Source organism: Pelmatolapia mariae, linkage group LG7 (assembly GCF_036321145.2).
Source record: "Pelmatolapia mariae isolate MD_Pm_ZW linkage group LG7, Pm_UMD_F_2, whole genome shotgun sequence".
Taxonomy (NCBI): domain Eukaryota; kingdom Metazoa; phylum Chordata; class Actinopteri; order Cichliformes; family Cichlidae; genus Pelmatolapia; species Pelmatolapia mariae.
In genome coordinates, this window is record NC_086233.1 from 8,360,596 (window position 1) to 8,380,890 (window position 20,295).

The following is a 20,295-nucleotide window of genomic DNA, read 5'->3' on the forward strand; positions in this document are numbered from 1 at the left end:
GATGTAGGACACAAGTCCTACATCATTAGTGCTCATTAGAAACAATATCTAGTTTTCAATTTTGACCTTGAAATACTCTATATAAACTTTTTCCCATCTCTCCCAGGACTTTACAAACCTCTCTCCCTCTTGCTTTTCTCTCTGTTTCTTTCCTGCCCTCACTATTTCCAGCTCATCTTCACATTTAAAGTGTATTTGAGTCTAAATTGTTTCTCTCTGCCTTTCTGCATCTTTAGGTGTGGAGGGCATTGCCCAGGCCTACTCTGCGTGTCTCCCTCACATTCGTTTCTACGGTCCGACAAACTTTGCTCCAATCATCAACCATGTAGCACGTTTTGCTGCTCAGGCCCTTCAACAGGAGAAAGCAGCGGTGGGTGGCTACAACTTACCTATTTACCTGCTTTTTACACTCTTAGTTGTTCTTTAGTTAAACCTCTCAAGACACTGTACTCCACAGATAAAACTATTTATATATAAAAGCAGGCTGTATTCCACAATCAGCTCTACTTTTCTGTCTTGTTTGAGAGGTTGACTGTGTTGCCGGAGGAGTTTGTGTATTCCCAAACGCAGATGCTGATTCTAACTGTAACCACTGCAAATCCAAGCTTAAACACAACCAGACTTTCACTGCAATCTGTCAGAACGCTCTCTTCTTTTGGCGCACCTGTCCATCAAGGCTGTAAGGTTACATATACATACTGAGTTTGGTAACTTTATATATCACTGCTCACTTAGTTACATCTTATTATACCGGGCAGGATCCTCTTTTACCTTCAGAACGGCCTCATTTCTCCTAGTCATAGATTTAACAATGTGCTGGAAACATTCCTCAGAGCTTTTGGTCCATATTGACATGATTGAATTTGTAGCTGCTGCACATTCATGATCTGAATCTCCTGTTCAGCATCCCAGAGGTGCTCTAATGGGTTGAGATCTGGTGGAGGGCATCTGATTACAGTGAACTCATTGTATTGAGACGAGGAATGGAGGTATACTGTGGTGTTTATCAGACAGTTGATACTGAGGTTCTGCGTAATGTGCCAAGAAAATATCCCCTTCGTCATGAGGAGCGAATGCTTATGCAGGATTCTGAGACTGTTCAGTTCTGGTGAGCCTCAGTTTCCTGTTCTTAGCTGACAGGAGGGACACTTGATTTGGTCTCCAGTGTTGTGAATTCAGAGATGCTCTTCTGCACTTCATTGTAACAAGTGGTTATTTAAGTTCCTGCTGCCTTCCTATCAGCTCTTAATAGTCTGGCCATTCTCTGACCTCTGGCATAAACAAGCCATTTTTGCCCAGAGAACTGCTGCTCACTATTTTCTATTTTTCTGACCTTTTTCTATGCAGGGGAGGGGGGTAGAGGCATGCTTTCGCCTATCCCAGCTCTCATTATATACAACAGTTCTAAAACAGAAGTACCATTTATGTCAATTTTATTGTATATAGCCTCTCCCCCCTGAACCACGGGCGACCGTGGTTCAGCGGGGTGGGAAGCTCGTCTTGTAACCGGAAGGTTGCCGGTTCGATCCCCAGCTCTGTCTTGGTCGTTGTGTCCTTGGGCAAGAACCTTGACCTACCACTTACTGGTGTTGGCCAGAGGGGCCGATGGCGCAATATGGTAGCCTCGCTTCTGTTGTAGCCAGGGCAGCTGTGGCTACAACTGTAGCTTGCCTCCACCAGTGTGTGAATGTGAGAGTGAATGAATAGTGGAATTGTAAAGCGCTATATAAATGCAATCCGTTATTATTACCAATTCTACTTTAAGTAAAGACAGCACATTTTAAAGCTGGAGTGTATGAGTGTTACATTAAAAATTTTAAGTAAAATTTTTTGAAAGACTTAGCTTTAGAATATCTCAATATCTTGCAGCTGTTTTTTTCTGTTGTTATCTATGTTACCTATAGTAGCTGAGATAGGCTCCAGCCCCCCTGCAACCCTGAATGGGATAAGTGGAAGACAGTGGTTGGATGGATGGTATCTCTCACAACCTAAGGAAACAAAGAAATCATTCTAAAAAAAAAAAAAAAACTACTCTTTTCTATATTTGAATTTTCAGCCACCACACACAGCAGATAAATTCCTAAACTGGATTCCTACATTGAATCATTCAAGCCCTTTATGAAGGACCGCACACAGTGCTGAATTAGCCCACTCGTCCCAGGTACATCTGTCCCACAGGTAGTGATGTTTTACGTCATCCAACAAGGACCGATGTGCCTCGACCTTGAGAGGGGAGCATCTGTAGTGATGGACAGCGACTTCGCTACAGCTGGGGCTCCACAGAGTGACAACAATATAGGACAGCTCACGACAGAAAAAGAAATAGGAAGTGTTGACAATGATTTTCTGAGGCCAGGATTATACTTGCTTGCGGACGTGGACGCAGACACTGCTGCTGCTCTATTATACTTTTTACTTTTTCTTGGGGGCTATTCAGTTAGTCAGTTCCCATGTAGTGCCTGTCATGAAAAAATTGCTGCCACATGGGCAGCCACACATAGCTCTTACTTCCCTTGGACCTAAGCAGACCCTTGCATTCTCAAGAACGTGAAAATTCCAACACTGTCATGTTTATAGCATTGTGTAACTACACCAGAAGGAGATCAAATCTGTTAAAATCAGCTCAGGTGTGACGATTAAAGGTTTTAATTTTCCTTCAAATGTGAACGAACCCTGAGTTAGTGCAGCTAGCACAGCTTAGAGCTGACATTGCCCAAAGCACAGAGGGAATATCTACACCTGTGCTGCCCTTAACAGCTGCAGAAACACACATGTACTCTCTGTGATGCTACCCAGTTAAGTTTATAAAGGAAATTAAGGAACAAAGAGAGGAAAGGTCACAGAAGCAGTTAAATCAATACATGTCGTCGTCTGGGGAAATTAAACACCGACTGAAAATTTCAGGCTACTCGGAAACCTAATTCGATTTCTTTATGTTTGTTAAGCTTTTTTAATGAAGGCAAAAAACGAGCAAAGGTCAAGCAGGGTTCCCTCTAATGGAAGTGGTACCTAATTTAATTGATTTTATTAAGGACGTTAGAAGTCTTATTTTAGCTTGAGTTTGTGCCTTTTTTTGAGGGGGCTGGTTGCCTTTTTTTGTCTTTAATTATAATGAAATGTAATATTGTATAAATTTCAATCTTGTCATTTCCATTTTAAAAACTTATAAATGCAATTTTTGATATTCCATTTAAATAATTTTCTTTCTCTTTAATACTGTGAACATTTCCCAAGCACTCTAAAGAGCTCCCTCCAGTCATTTGTCTCCAAACTTATGATAACGCTGCAAGTGATTATCAAAATATAAAATAAATCTTTGATTTAATGTGAAATTATTCAATGAATTATTTTGAATCTCATGTTAGCGTGACGTTTGTGGGTTTTTGTTCATGTCCATATGAGTTTTGCATTTGTATGCTTGAAATTAGAATGTCAGTTTCAGTCGTTGTTCATACAAAGTACAAAATACAGCAAGTCTGTATTATTCATGAGTGTAAAAAGGTCCCCTCTCTACCTGTGAATTAATTCATATTTTGAAAGATTATAATAAAGGATCCAGGTATTAGGTAATCCTTTGACTTGGGATGGAAATTATTTTTGCTTGTGTGATTCTCTGCTAATCCAGAGAGACTGTATACCCAACAGACTGCATGTTATATATATATGTGTTGTGATTTCTTTGATCAATTGTTTGAGTATTTGCTTTATTCCCATTCAAGTCCATTGCAGTCTGATTAGTAGTAGTTGTGGATTAAAACATAAAAGCCAAAGTGTAAGCAGAACCATAAAAACATAGGATGAAGCACGTTATGTTACTGTATATCCCTGGAATCAGAGACAATTATTTTACTCAATAAAAATTCTACAACTTCATTTTACAATTTAGATTTGATCAGCGATTCTTTATATGCAGATTTTTATCTCCAAGACACCGATGAAATTAAAGTTAAATCAAAGTTCATTTTGATAGTTTTTAAAAGTAAATGTAAAAAAAGAGACATTTCTGATTGGATGCCAAGAATCAAAGGACTGTGCTGGAAGGTGCTCATTCTGTCACTTTGATATTTTATAGCTTCATACTTTATGGAAAAGTTGAATTTATTTATTTACTTTTAGTGATTACAAACTCATTTGGTTTGCACTGAAATATCTTGAGAGCTAAAAAACCCAAATCTACCTGGCCCTATTAATCGCCCTCTAAACCTAATGAGCAGTAGACGGATTAGTCGAAGGGCCAGTTGAATCTCTCAGGTACTGTGTCAGATCTGGCTTGCTGGGTTTTTCCTGTTTCTTGTACATGACTTTTAAATACAGTTAATCTGCCATAGATAGTTTGTAGGCCTGCCACTTCTTATTTGGGCCTCCATTTGTCCAGTTTCCTCACATTTTTTAAGGACACACTATACATAACTCATCCATCTGTAGCCAGATGGATGCGTTATAAAAAAAAATAAACATTCAAGTTAGAGAGTCTGTAAACTATCTATATAGGCCAAAATGGTATTTTTAGCCACTTTTAATTCAGTTTTAGTTTAATTTTATTTAAAGCTGGCATTTTAACATGGGAGTCTGTGGGCATTGACTGACTGATGCCTTCTTTCACCTTATGTTTTATTGTGATTCTGTCTCACAGGTATTTAGGCTCTTTTTTGATTCAATCTCAGTTTTTGTCATTTTCCTGCTTTTGCTGTTCGATGGTGCTCTGCCTTTTATGGCGTGCAGTTAGTAAGTTTCCCTTCATTCAATTTAGTAGCCATATGTATACATATATCATATCTCACACCAGAGAAATGCAAACATTACACTAATATTTATTTACTAACCAGTAATAGTCGACAGGGAATGCCTGTCAGGGAAGTTGATACTCACAATTTATTTACACTGATGGCTGACGGAGCTAACAAGTGTGTGCATCTGTTGACTCGGTCTCCTGGCATGTGGATCAGCGTGTCAGGAAGGAAGGTGACAGACTGGTGTGACAACGTCTGTCCTAGCTTCTTCTATCTTACACCTCATTGCAGCTGAGACACTGACCAGGGAGGCTTCTTGTTTTTTCATTCTTGTGCCAGTGGCTCAGTTCTGGGTAGGACTCAATCAGTCGCTGCTGGATGGACTTGTTTAAAGTTTGTCTGTGATCATCGGCTTTTGACACTGTTGACCACCACATCCTCCTCGGAAGGCTTAAACATTGGGTTGGTGTATCGGGTACTGCCTTGAAGTGGTTCTCCTCATATCTATATAACCGATCTTTTTCTGTGGTGGTCCCCGATTTTAGGTCATCTTCTACCTCCCTTACTTGTGGTGTCCCTCAGGGTTCGGTTTTGGGGCCTTTATTGTTCTTAATATATCTTCTCCCACTCCAGCACATAATGGGCTCTTTTGAGGACATCTCTTATCACTGTTATGCTGATGATATTCAGTTGTACATCTCTTTTAAGCCCCAGGATTTATCTAAGCTTCAGCTTTTAAATGACTGCTTAGATTCTATCAAACATTGGATGGCTGTAAATTTCCTCCAACTCAACGAGGGGAAAACTGAAGCCCTCATATGTGCTCCAGACAGATTTGTATCCCAGATAATGAAAGCCCTTGGTCCTCTTTCTGTATATGTTAAATCCTCTATCAGGAATTTAGGTGTCACTTTTGACTCGACTCTTACATTGGATGGGCATGTGAAATCTCTGGTTCAGTCTTGTTTTTATTATTTAAGAAACGTGGCTAAGTTAAGCCCTATTTTATCTCGCCCTGAACTGGAGAACATGCATTTATTTCCTCACGCTTGGACTATTGTAACTCTTTGTTTATGTGTCTAAGCAAAGGTTCTCTGGATCGTCTGCAGGTTGTGCAAAACGTTGCAGCTAGACTTTTGACAAGATCCTCCAAGTATTCACATGTGACACCATTGCTATTTCAGCTACACTGGCTTCCTGTTGAATTTAGAGTACATTTTAAGATCCTGGTCTTGACATTTAGAGCCTTGCATGGACTGGCACCTCCCTACATCTCCGATCTGCTACAGCCCTATGTTCCTAGCAGGTCCCTGAGTTCATCTGATCAGGGCTTACTTGCTATAAAACAGACTAAAATGAGAACTAAGGGTGACAGAGCTTTTGCCACCGTGGCCCCGAGACTGTGGAACTCTCTCCCTCATACATTAAGAACTGTGGACTCGGTAGTTGTTTTTAAAAAACAACTCAAAACTCACCTTTTTAAAACTGTTTTTGGTTAAATTTCTGCCTGTTTTATATTGTCTGTTTTACCCTTTTATTATTTGTTATCTTATGTGCAGCACTTTGTGATTTCTGTCTAGAAAGGTGCTATATAAATAAAATTTTATTTATGATTTATTTTATTTATCTTTTATTTTTAGTTAATTTTAGATAGCCTGAGCGATCTTATCATAAGCGCAGTCGTGCTTGCAGCAGTTCTACTGTAATGCTGGGTACTTTCGAGACACATATACATCCCAAACACCTTTAGCAGCAGAAAAAGTCATGAAGAGCATATTTCAGCTGAGCTTGCCTGATCTGAATTGACTTTCATGCAGAAAAACGACTGAACTGCAACATGCTGTACTTCCAGTGGCTTATTATATGTCAGTGAAGCTAACACCTAAAACCCAAAATAAGAGCAACCCTAAGGCTCTCTGACACATCCAAAAAAGACGTTCTATTTTGGCAGCGTTTCTTGGTAGAGTGTTCCTTGAACACCGGGACCGACTCATTCTTATGATTTATCGTAACTTCCTTTTATGATATTTATCTTTGTGTCAAAAACAGAATTATGCCACGTTGCTCTTCTGCTGCTTTATAAACACTATAGAGTGTACAAAAACAAACAAAAAGCACCAGAGTAAAGACAGTGTTCTCATGCATAAGGCTCCACATGATGTTGTCATTGGTATGAGTATATAGATGTGCAGCACTCGCTGAAGTTTGGGATCTACAAACTTTAAACATATACATGTCCTTCTCCAGTACATATCCACTGGCATTTCTACTGCCTATATGTGACGAGAGTGTAGTGGCTGGGTATCATTATGCTCCCACGATGCTTTTTGTCCCTAATTGTACCCTGTCACCCTGTGGAGAAAAAATACATGAGCAGAATACACAAAGGCTTGTACTCGTCTGTGTGTTGTGCGCCAGAATCCTTTTGTTTCTGTAAGGAAATGATTGCAGACCCTTTTCTTGTCTTATATTACAGCGAGTTCAAACACGGGTTGAAATTAGGAAGGAATAACAGACAATGAGGATGTAACAGCTGCAGCACAAATGCGCGTGCAGGCTACACGCTGAGTTACTGGTTAGACTGGTGTGTGTTGGAGAAAGTCAGTGGGTAGGCTTCACAAATCAGCTGCTCCTCAGCCTTGGCGCTTCTGTTTCTCAGATAATGAGAGAACCTGCGACTGCAGACTGTGCGAGTGTGTATGATCACGCTCCTGCCAGTGACACGCGTACACACCCAGGCTGCAGGCCAGTGCAGTCTGTGCGTGCCTCAGTGTGTGAGCGACCCTGTCTGTCTGTGTGATAATGATTCTCTAATGAGCGCTGCTGTTAGCACATTAAAGAGACAGGCTTCAGAGTCCTCCTCGCGTGTGTGGCTGTTTGCGTGTCACGTGGAAGTGCGATTTTCTTCCAAGAAAAGTCAGTGTGCATCGTCACCTTGTCTGTTCTTATCGTAGGACAACCATTTGCATTTCATTATGCAGAATTGATGCATGTTATTTTGTGCCAGAGAGAGATATAGTCCAGCAGTTATGTATTTGGACAGTTTTATTTGGGTTTTTTGTTATAAAATAATCCCACATTAAAGCATGTAGTCTTAGCTTCTTCTTTTTTTAAAATACATTTGCATCAGAACACAGAAAGAACTATTGGAGATGTAGCTTTTTAAATACATTCTGCATCCTGCTCAGTGATGAAACGTCGTCCACTGAGTTTTGATGCATCCTTATTGTTTTTCTTCTGTCAGCAAAGACACATTTGCACCCATACATGCTGGACTCATAACACCACCCCCCACCATTTTTCAAAGGTGCTTTGGTCAGCCAGGGGTCCTCAGCTACATTCATATCTATATTTTGATAGAGGGTGAACATTTGAATTATGAATTTTGTTAAAGTTGACTAGAAGTTAGCATGAAGGTAATCTCCTGGGAGCATCCTGGGAGGCAACTACAATGCAAATAATTTTATGCTCATCCACAAGTCTTGTTCTCATCTGTTTGGCTACTTGTTTCTTGTTTTGTAGTTTTCTTACTCTTTTAGAACTCAGCCACTGATTTTGGTAACTACCTGTGATCTCTCTCTGGGAATCAGCAGCTTTTCTTCGTTTAAGGAGTTTTATAGTGCGGTTTAGTTCATTGCTTACCTTTTTTTTTGTTCTCTCTCCATACTCACGTCACCTCATAACTGGCTGCATCTAACTGGACACATCCATTTAGGTTTTGCAAACGCGTGGCTATTGGCCACGTCATATAAACCTGTCAGCCATTTTGGACCTGGAACGGAGATGAGGACGGTGTGATAAATGTGAACGAAAGCCTCGGCCACACAGGCCTAGAAACCCGTCCGTGACCATGTGGAAAAAAACAGAAAGAAAAATTATTTTATTTTTTCTTTTGTGTTTTTCTCACTTCCTGCACAGCAGATGGCTGCCCCACCCTGAACCTCTGCCAGAGGTTTCTTCCTGTTAAAAGAGAGTTTTTTCTTTTCACTGTTGCCAGGTGTTTGCTTATTGGGGGTTGCTTGCTTATTGGGGTCTCAATAATATGGTAGTCTTTATCTTGGAGTGCCTTAAGGCAACTGTTTTTGTGATGCTATAGAAATAATCTTGAATTGATCTGAATTTACTTTAATGCCGAAACTAAGTTACAATAAATTCAGCCATTTATCTTTCACTACCATTATTTTGTCATGATTTTGTCTTTTCATTGGCACAAATGGAGTTCAGATGGAGTTCAGCTTGATGAAATGCAGAAAGGCTTTATTTCTGCGTTGTATTTGACTCTTCTTCGCCATCACTCGTAATAATATCTGTTTTGTTTTGTTTTTCTAGCACTCTTTTTCCTCTTCATCCGCAATATGCGACTCTGTTTACCATTATTCACAGCATAATGATCATTACTGAATTTGTGTTTCAAGTCTTTTTGTAGCTGTAGATTCATCTTCAAGAGCTCAACTAAAAATAACTTTTTGTTGTTTGCTAATTCTTCTCATTTTTTCTCGCACCATCCTTCTTCCCCTCTGCAGCAGTACTTTACACTGCTCATTATAACAGACGGTGTCATCAGCGATATGGATGAGACGCGCGACGCTATCGTGCAGGCATCTAAGCTACCCATGTCCATCATCATCATCGGCGTGGGCAATGCCGACTTTGCCGCCATGGAGTTCCTGGATGGGGACGCCAGCGTTTTGAGGTCCAGCACAGGAGAGGAGGCTGTTCGGGATATTGTGCAGTTTGTCCCTTTCAGGGATTTCCGCAATGTAAGTATTGGTTTCAGTAGATACGCACAAATATGTATAAACACCCAGTCTGATATGTCCTTATTCTCCAAATTGGCTGATGCTGCCCTCGAATACATGTAACCCGAAATTCTTTCTGTTTACATAAAAAAAATTCAGTTTCTTCTCATAATGTTGCAGATTTCACATAATACACAAGGCCTGCTGAAATGTGTTCATTTTAATGAGGCTTCATAAATGTTTGCTGCAGGTCAGCACACTGGTTAATTAGTGTGTGCACATTTTCAGGCTGTGCACAGGAGGGCTCATTAGGGCATTTTGGATTTTGTCATCGTCTTTTTATGTGTTTATTTTGTGTGTGTGTGTGTGTGTGTGTGTGTGTGTGTGTGTGTGTGTGTGTGTGTGTGTGTGTGTGTGTGTGTGTGCTGATGATGGGCGAGTTGATTTCCTCTGTAGTGGGAGGAACAGACAGTGTTTACTGGCTTCATTCCAGATTGTTGGTGGGAGGTTAAGAGACAGCAACTGACTGAACAGAGAGGAAGAGAGAGAAATGAAGCCTAAGACAGAGAGGAAATGTGGAAATTAGAGTGACCTGATTGATAAGCTGTGCTGGGAGGGTAGATTCTTTTGTACTAATTATTATCATTAGGGTTGTATAGTGCTACTTTGAAAGTTAACAGTTTTTTTAACAAGTTAAAATGGGACTTGATGCTTGGTTCAAGCTAAGTATGATGGGTCCTGGGCTCCACTAAGGTAGTGTTGTTTCCCAGTTTGATTAGCTGCACCTCAGGGGTTTGGGCAGAGATGGCCATATTAACAGTAGAAAAATCTATGAAACAGAGTGTTTAGAGCTTTATGAAGACTGGTGTACAGCTTTTGGTATAAAGATATTACTTAGCAACCTTTTTACTTAAGAGCATCCGTCACTGTACCTGTTTAGAGATTACAGGAAATAAGGAAAAGAATTAAACATTTATAAGTAAGGTGAAAGCAGCCAAAGCATTAGCTTTAAAATACTGAGCTTTACCACATGACATCATTGACGCATTGAATTCAGTTTAGTTCAGTTTTATTTATCAAATTGTTATTTTTCCCAGCGAATGCCATCAACCTCTAGCAACCACTTGCAGTCACTCAGGGAATATTCATTTATCCTCTCACAACCAGTGGTCTTCAGATGGTCATAGACTGGTCTCTAAGCCTTTGAGACTGGGGCATTATTCACTTGATCCTACATTGTCATCATGATTGTCACACACTGGTGAACAAGTTAATGTGCTTAGTGGTAACTTGTCTACAATACCGCAACACTTAGTAGTATAAAAAGTAAGAGTAGTTATTATGCATTTATGGTCAATTTAAGAATTCTGTCTTCACTCATATGGACGCTGTACACATATTGCACTTAGTAAGTGACAGGGTAAATGGCTAATGCACAAGCCGACTGTTTTGAACACACTCCACACACAATTTCACGGTGAGTGTATTAAAAAGGCCAAGGTTTCTGTACGTGATTGAAAATGTCTCATTTTAAGTCTTCACTTTATTCAATCTAAAACCCAATGTGTTGTTTTTTTCTCTTCCTCTTAGGCACCCAAGGAAACCCTTGCTAAGTCAGTTCTGGCTGAGCTGCCTCAGCAGGTCACCCAGTACTTTAAACAGCGGAATCTACCGCCCATTAACCCAGCACCAGAGTGAGACGCCCCGAAGACGAGAGCCCACAAGAGATACAAGAGCTTGACGAAACCCCTCCTTTTTGTTAATGACAAACAAAACAGAACGAAACTGTACAGTATATGTCAGCAGTAGACAAAAATTAGTTGTGGAAAAAAAAATCCAACGTTGAAGACATCTCTAAGTTTTCACTGATTAAAGAATGTTTGGTCAGTTTTCAGTGTAAACCCATCTGAAGTGACACTCTTTCTTTCTTCAGTCTTTCCAGCACACAGATCAGTGATGATAATGTGTAGAGTACCTTGCATGTCCAAAATGTGCAGATAAAATGCAGGTGAAACACTGGCCTGTTTAGGGGAAAATAAATTAACTTATCAGGATGTATTTTTTTTCTTTTGCTTTTTGCATGTGTATGTGTCTTGTGATTGATACCATGTGATACATACAACTCCTTTGTGTGAAGTCCTCTTTAAGCTGAACTGTATCAGTGGTTGATTCCTCTTTATTCTTGTACCTTTTGAGGTAGCATATCAGATGAAAGCTGTTTGCTTTTGTGCTCATGTGTTATGGACTCATACACTGAGTCGCAACAGAGCAGCATTTATTTAACCCTCCAGGGGGAAGGGTTCTGTTTAAAAGTTTTGATCAGCAGTTATCTGGGAGGCAGATTTAATGCTCCACTGTCCTTGGTGAAGTAAAGAGGACATAACCAGAGAAGAATGAGGCATACTGGCAGCTGTAGCACTACCACAGGACAGATGTTGGACACTGAGTGTATTCAGTAGGCCGTTTTGCTAGCTTTTGCAAAATCTGTGTATTTTACTTATGACTTAAGTTCATCCTGCATGTTGCCAGTATCTACTCACTGTTTACAAACTGATGATCACAAATGCATGATGGGTTTTTTTCCTCAAATTATGTACTTACCAGATTTTGTAAATATTTTATGAGATTCTGTTGCAAGCAAAGAAAGTATTACGTGATAAAGACAGAGGCTGCAGCTGTCACAGCCTTAACAACTGGAGAAGGTTCTGATATGCATATATCGAATGTATATTTCTATGACACTGTTTATGTTATAAGAAGCCAATGTTTATGCCATGTTTTTAATGTACTTTTTATGCAGTGCTGAATCGTGTAATTAAACTGAAATGTGTATTGCTGTGCATCTTTGTACTAAATGTGTTGCTATTAATTTTATAAAGTTGTGTCTATGTCCACACTCAGGATAATAAACTAAAGGAAAAGTCTCTTGGCCTCTGTGCAATGCCTATTGCACAACTTCCATTGAGTACTTATGAGACTAGCAGTATGATGCTGTAACTTTGAAACCACGTGTTATCCTGTTCCTGGTTGATCTATGATTTCAGCTGCATTTTCTTTGTTTTATAGTCCATTAAATATTTTCATTGAATGGCAGCTCTGAACTGTAGTACCGAGCCACACTCTGATAATGTGGAGAACATTGACTTCCCTGAAAATGATGTCGGGACAGCAGCACATGTTGCTATAACACTTGGTACAGAATTAACGATGTCTTCAAAGATTGCAAGTTACCAAAGATCTGTGCACTAGTCTAGGCTGTGCACTTATAAGTCTCTGAATTTTTTTTAAAGCACTACCATCTAAGAACCTAAAGATCACAGCCATTCAGCATTTATCTGGATCCTTCTCACTTATATATTAAAAAATTCTCCATATTCTCTGAATGCAAATGTGACCTGTGATCTTTAACAATGTGGTCTTAACAGAGAAGTGAACCCTGCCCACTGATTCCCCTGCCTCTCTGAGTTGCTCTTTTTATACTCATGTTGCTGACTTTTGTCAGTTAACCAAATTAGATGTAAAATGCTCGATCCGGTGTGTTTTTCAGAATTGTTTCCAGTGTTGTTGAAATGGGGTTTTTTTAGTAATAAAATTTCATCAACTTTAATGTGCAAAAATCACAGCAAATTTTGGGGCAGCAGTGGTGGTCGTTTTTGCAGGTGGTGCATTGATTAGCACGTTTGGCTCACAGCATAAAGGTCCTGGGTTCAAATCCAGTTGAAACCTTTCCGAGTACTCCTACTTTCTTCCACAATCCAGACATAAACAGAGTTAGATTAATTAGTCATTCTAAATTGATCATTAATGTGATGATTGTCTGTCTCCATGTGTTAGCCCTGCAGCAGTTTGGCAACTTTTCCAGGGTGTACCCTGCTTCTTGCCTAATAACAACAGAAATAAACTCACATGACCCACATGACTGGATAAGAGGAAAGCTGGATGGCATTATGTTTTTATCTACAGCTTTTGGAAATAACGCTATATGAATATTCTCAAAATAACCACAAAAAAAGTAGCCACAAAATGATGCAAAAAAACTAGAAACAAACACCCACAAAGAGATACAAAATTATCTGAAGCTATGCAACATAGAAACAGCTACAACGCAGTGTAAAAGGACCACAATAAGACGTTTAACACCAGTGATGCAGGGTGACTATAAAGAGATACAAAATTACTACAGAAGAGGAAATGCAACCTTTAAAGCAAAGCAACCACATAGAAACAAATAAATACAAATAGATGTCCACTCACCCCAAGCTTCTACACCTGCCTCTATACATAAGAGCAAATTTTACAGACACAGAGATGTGGGTGGTGGACACTTATACCAGGCCTGTCTTTAACTCCACATGACTCACCTCTGATTTTTCCCATTGGTTTTGCTTAGACTCAAGAGATCATGAATTACAGCCCGCCGCTATTAAACAGACTAAGGAGACTAATTTCAGCTACTAATTTCACTAATTTGGCAGCTTAGAAACATGAAAGAAGAAGAAGTTTTTTTCCTCTCTGTAGTGAGGAAAAAAACTTCTTGAACCTCTGTGGACAGACTGTGGATTTTATAGTCCTGTGGTTTAACACCTCTGCCTTTGATACAAACTACCTTGGACACACTGTATGTAATAATTGCCAGATTAAAAAACAATGTTGCTCCTGGGTGTGTGTGGTTTGCCTCAAAATGCAAATTACCTATTGACATTTTCGTATATTAATTGTGTGTCAGGTTGTCATAGCAACGCTTTTTACAGCGGCACCACACTAAACTAAGACAGCCATGCCATCCTTAATGATGTCAGTGAACTGAGCTCAGATGGACTGAAACACTTGTTTCTGACCATCATCACAAGATCAAATCACTTTCTAGTCCCATTTCACAAACTATGTTTCTAAAGGCTTTGAGATTGAGTCTCTTATTTGAGCAGCAAAAATTTAATCCATTAAAGAGAATTGAAAAATTCTATGTTAAATGTTTAGCTCATTAACACACTGAGAGAATTTAAATGTTATCTTCACACCTTGACTGTCACCCTGTTTTCAATCTCAAGTCAGCTAGCTGAGCTCAGCTCCAGATGTACAGTTCTCCTGCCAAGATCTTAATGAGAACTGAATACACATCCCACAATCCAATTAACCAAATTAATTTTGATCTAGTCCAATTTTGCGCATTAAATTCAACGCCCATGTCAGTCTGATTCTGAGCCACAGTATTGTGCAGACAGATAACAGGCCCTTTCATATACAGTCATAAAGAACCACCTGCAGTGACAAGAAGAACAAGAAGTCCGACAACAGATGGTTTGATCCCCACAGAGCACTGATGTCAACTTCCTGAAGTCAGTCCGGATTTCAAGGAAGATACTGAAGACACTGAAACAGCTTGAATCCACAAAAGACTCGTGCAACAAGATACTTAGAAGAAGCAACCTGCTAAGATTCTTGGAAAACTGTGCACAAAGTCTACCTAGAACAACTGGGACTTTTTCGCTGCTTCTTTTTTTTAAGTCAGAGTGGTAACACAAAACATCTCAAAGCTGTCGGAACTGTCACCAAACTGCACTGTTAGAAATATAACAGAAGGTGTGTGGTGAAAATGATTTCTCTAGTTTAGTTCTAGATCTTCATTTTGTAATTAATTTTCTTCTTAACCATCACTTGTTAACTTGAAGTACCCTTAAAGGTACATTGAGAGTGTAATTACATCTTCCAACAAACTGATTTTCTCAAAAAAAAAACAAAAAAAACAAACAAACTTGGAATTAATCAATTTAAAATAGACAGGAGTGGGTGGCAGTTTTTGGAAGCTACCATGTTATCCCACTATCTTGAATACAGTGGCTGAGATGGATATTGTCATTCTGCCAAATCATATTTAATGTGTGTGGGTAGAGACCAGCCACTTACTATGTGGTAGGACAAAGATGAATGAGTAGAGAACTTGTATGTTCGTGTGTCATGGAGGCAAATTTTAACTTTTGTCTGCACTTACTGACTTGAGATGTGAAGGATCGTACCATTTTATAAGGGGTTACCTTCAACAAAGAAGTGAAAACACAAATGAACCCTCATCCTCCTCACCTCAAGCCTCATCTACCTGAATGAATACAGGGCTTAAACACAAAAAAACATGTAAAATTACTTATTGTTAGGCTCGAGTGATGTATACAGTCAATATCGATTAATGGGAGCCAGAGCTGTTGGATTATGCGCTTGAACTGGGAGGGGTAAAAGCATATAACTCAGATGACTGCAATCTGTAGTCTACCTGTTATTATTGTTTCTTGTGCACGCTTACATATTTTCTTGTCCATCTGAGCACCTGAGAGTGGAAGCCTACACTACTTCCTTTTTTAATGACTTTTATCTGACCCTTTAACTGTAACGTCTTGAACAGTGAGATTTGCTGATGAAATGCAAAGGCATTTTCTTTGTCTTGTGTGCGCTTGACAAGAGAGTCACAAGAATTCTGCGTGTACTTTTACATTTTACAATCACTGGTAGGCAGATTTTATTACTTCTGGACAGAACCAGGATTGTTGTTTTCAATTTCCAACCTTTCCAACACACACAGAGAACTAATTATTGTTAAGCAACAGATTTTAAAAAATACTAGACTTCTTGGACCATTTGTACTTCACAGCAAGCCATATTATTTTTTAAATACCTCCATTATAAATGCACTAAAAGGTAAGAACACCACAAAACGAGTCCCAGAAGACAACTGAAGGCTACAGGAACCATTCCAACAAACTTTAATACAATCCAAATAAGTGAGTTATAAGTAAGATACACCCCAAGACGGTTGTTATGAACATTAAGTAAAAATACTTAAACCCTTTTGTGTACAAGGCTCTAAATATGTTCATCAGATGAACTTCAGTTTCTGACTTTTCCACTTTTTCTGCTTAATTTTCAGCCTTTCGGGTTACCAGTGTGGAGAAAACTGCATTGCTCCTCCAGTGGGTACAATATGAAAAAAAAAGTGTAATTACAGGTTTTCCTTTTCCATGAAGCTCCAGCTTTCAGCAACACTTTCTGAGAATGTTAGCTGCAATGGCAAAAAACCAAATTTAAGGTGAATAATCCATAATGGAGCCCTGGAGAGGGAGCAAAGAGCAGGGCTCAGGTGCAGGTAGAAAGGCAGAATATTCAACAGGTTCTGTGCTCCCTTTAGGGGCAGCCATCACATCTCTACATTACTGTGCTGGAGAAAGTGACACAATTCTGATGGGCTAAGAAAAGCACTCAGGCAGAGAGGCAGAGCGAGGGAGAGAGGGTGACATAGATAAAGAGAACAAGAACAGGAGATGGACAGAGCTCAGGAGACGTGAAATAGGGTCGCGATGCAGAGACAGAAGAACATGGAGACAGACGTGCACAAAGGTTGAGCAGTGAACACACAGTTGGCCAGTGTGTATATGCAAACTATAGAATCTTCCTGATTTTCCACAGCATTAGTTTAGGTCTGCACCTCTGTTACTGTGTGCACTTTGTGTTCACAGCAGCAAATGACTGTATGCAATTGTCACCGTAGCTACCAGCCTATGATTCAGTTTCCACGACAACCCATCCTCTTCTTCATCTGCAGAGAACCTTTCGGTTAGAAACATGTGTGTCTCCAAAGACAAAGAGAGAGGGTGACAGTGAGGCTGAAATACTCAGAGACCAGCCACATCGGGAAAGTAAACATTTCTGAAGCTATTTCAGGTGTACGCACACCGCCGAGCTCTGGTGGTGTAGGATCTGGCTCTTGAGTTATAAATCTAAACTAACGTCTAACATTTGTACAGAAACAGACAGTCAACAAGGGCATGATGCAGAGATTGGCACTGTTGCTTCTGGTCAGCTGGGGCCTTTCTGTTTGGAGTCTGCATGTTCTCCCAGTGAGTGTGTTTGTATATTTTTTTTTTTTGGGGGGGGGGGGTCCATGAAAGTCAGGCTGATCAGTAACTGATTGGCCCTGGATGTGGATGGGAAACAGTGTGGTTATCTTGTTGTCTCTGCAAAACTGAAGGATCAGAGTCAAGTTTGTATTATGTTATTTGTTTATGTAACATAAAAAATGAAATTATTCACAGATGCAGATGGGGGATGAATAAAAGAAAACAACAGAAAGTGTCATAGCTGTTGGTGGCTTCACTGGAATTTGGCATTCTCTGGAACTCTACTTGAGAGATAAACAACAATCATCCAACACATATTCTTTCACCTGGTGATGGCCGTGGAGAGACATCAAAATACAGATATTTTGTTGGGTTGGATTCAGGTGACTATCAAGACCACAGCGTGTGATTCACATCATTTGGATACTCATCAAACCACTCTCAACAAGATATAAATGTTTCATCTTAAGGAAAAGGTTATCTCTCCCTACAGCTGTGTATTGACTTGCAGTGACCCTTCCCAAACACAAGTGGATCCAAACCACAGCATAACAGGGCCACCACATGCCCCCACTGCTGGGGTCAGATGTCCTTCTTTTTCCTTTATCTCATTTTATTGTATTTAGAACTACTGGATTTTTTTAAAGCCTACAAATTATTATGCATACAAGTATTAATATCATTATTGTTGTCATGTAAACAGAATTTTACTTTTACATCTGTACAAATCTTTCAATAAATTTTATAAATTAAAAGTGGCAGATAAATAACATAAAGTCTTTTGCTCCAGCTGGGAAAATACACACAGGTATTACCACTTTGGTGGAATGATAACATATCTGTTGTCTATCAGGCTGACCACTTTCTCAAAAGATTCGTTACTCGCCGTGCTCACTGGACACTAGAGCTGGGCGATAGAAGATAACGATATGTATTGCGAAATAACTTTTTCTCGATAGAAAAATTTAACTATTGCGATAGGTCTCATCTCTCTTGTCCTCTTAATAAAAGAAAAAAAAGAACAGCCAATCCAAATTAAGTAGCGCAGAGCCGAACCAATCACAGCCGCAGCATCACGTCACGTGACTTGTTACGTACAGCACAAGTGCCAAGGCGCACATGTGTATTTGTTTTTGCAGCCGGGCTGCCCGGGTAATGAAGGAAATGAGTTTGCCGACTAGAGAAAAATCAACCGAGAGCGTGAGCGAAGGTTGCCGAAGAAAAAAACACTGATGGTTCCAATGCCGGAGAGCTTGTCGAACGGAAGGGCCATAGAAGTTCCGTAGTGTGAAGGTATTTCGGCTATTTCAAGTCTGACAAAAAACAGAGTAGTGCGCACTGTAAATTGTGCCGAAAGCAAGTCTGGAAATACAATAAACCGGTGCATGCTCAATCTCTGACTGAAAGCGCTAATTCGTCATTCGGCTTTTGTCAGACTAAAGTAACTGTTAAAACTGTTTGAAAAGCTAAGCTATACAACAAGGAGAGATTGAGAATTTCCTTTTAGTTCTCAGTTTATTTGATATTGACAAAAGTTAGTCAATTTTGTCTGTTCTTCTGTAAAACAAACTAAGATTTATTTTTAGAATTAATATTTTTTTTCTAAGTGGAATTGACAATTTAGTAGTTTGTTTTGTTTGTTCTATTTTGAAACTTAAACGCTTTAGCGGCTGCGTTTTGTGTAGTTTGCAATAGTTGCCTTTATTTATCTGAAACTGAAGTTTCATGTTCCTTAAGTACATCTACCCTGTTAAACTTATTATGGGAAATAAATATTTAAATTAAAACAAGCTGCTAATTATTTCACATTTTACTTGTTAGCAACGGCACATTTAAATCTTACAAATATAGTTATTTGGCTTATATCGTGATATATATCGTTATCGCCTGAAATGAAAAGAACATATCGTGATATGAAAAAATCTTATATCGCCCAGCTCTACTGGACACCGAATGAAATGCAATTGCATTGGTGATTTCAGTGCGTCTTTGTGATGTGGACGGATACACAGACGCGCGCTGTAGCCTACAGGTTCACTATTATGGACTCCTGAGTTGATGGATGATTCACGTTAGCATTGCATTGTGTTTCTTCGCATTCATGTATTAATTCTGCTGTAATTTGTGCAGTTTGAATACATTGTGTTGCAAACACACGGCACTCGTTGCATTTGATTTCTTCTTTATTACTTGCCATAGTTTAGATGTTGATTCGCTTTGAGGGGCAAGCTCTTCATCCTCTGCAGTGACTTTCTGTAGTGGCATTTAAATTTCGTTGTATATTTGTGTCCAGACTGCATCTAAGAAACTTGAAGCTGCGTGCTGCAGGGAACAGCGGTGATCGGTACATGTACACACGTGGTGCTGCACTGATTTTAGGGAGCGTCTGATTTCCTGTTGATTTGAGTTTCAACAGTCGGAGCCATGCTCGTTAAATAGCGGGAGGCCAAATTCGTGATTGTGATTAAAATACAAATAATTGGGCAGCCCTACTTTTATTTAGCCTGTACAAAATCTTTTTTTTTCATGCTTGCATACGTTTACTAGCTGCTGCCTTATCGTTGCAGTCGAAACATCAAAACTGATACAAATCCCAAAAAATTGTGTTTGCATGATGTGAGGCCAGTGTCTGGCTTGTAAAAGTTGCACAAAGCCACAGTGATGTCATCCACTGGCTTTTGAAGTCATGTTTAAGAAGCTGCAAACCTTGTGTTATACTTATCATCCTTTTTGCTTTTTGAAAGCAGATGTCACAAGAACGGGTTGGATCTGACAGTGAAACTGAAGGTTACTTCATGGTACTGTACAGTCATGTGATAGCAACTTGCCAATCCCATACACCCTAAAGCATAACATGCTTCTGGACAAAAATGGGAACCATTTATTACAAATGAAACTACATGTTTCCTACATTTGTCCAGCAACACTTCAAACTATCAGCCA

At 39.5% G+C, this 20,295-nt stretch overlaps 1 protein-coding gene across 1 annotated transcript in view; it reads left to right on the plus strand.

Annotated features, from left to right (window-relative positions):
- Window positions 1–12,300, plus strand: part of cpne2 (copine II) — a 49,912-nt gene extending 37,612 nt beyond the window's left edge. The window contains exons 14-16 of the mRNA XM_063480510.1: window positions 237–370; window positions 9,254–9,490; window positions 11,060–12,300. Of these exons, the coding sequence (XP_063336580.1) occupies window positions 237–370; window positions 9,254–9,490; window positions 11,060–11,167 (479 nt within the window). The 3' untranslated portion in view covers window positions 11,168–12,300. The remainder of the gene's footprint in view (window positions 1–236; window positions 371–9,253; window positions 9,491–11,059) is intronic.
- The last annotated feature ends 7,995 nt before the right edge of the window (window positions 12,301–20,295 follow it).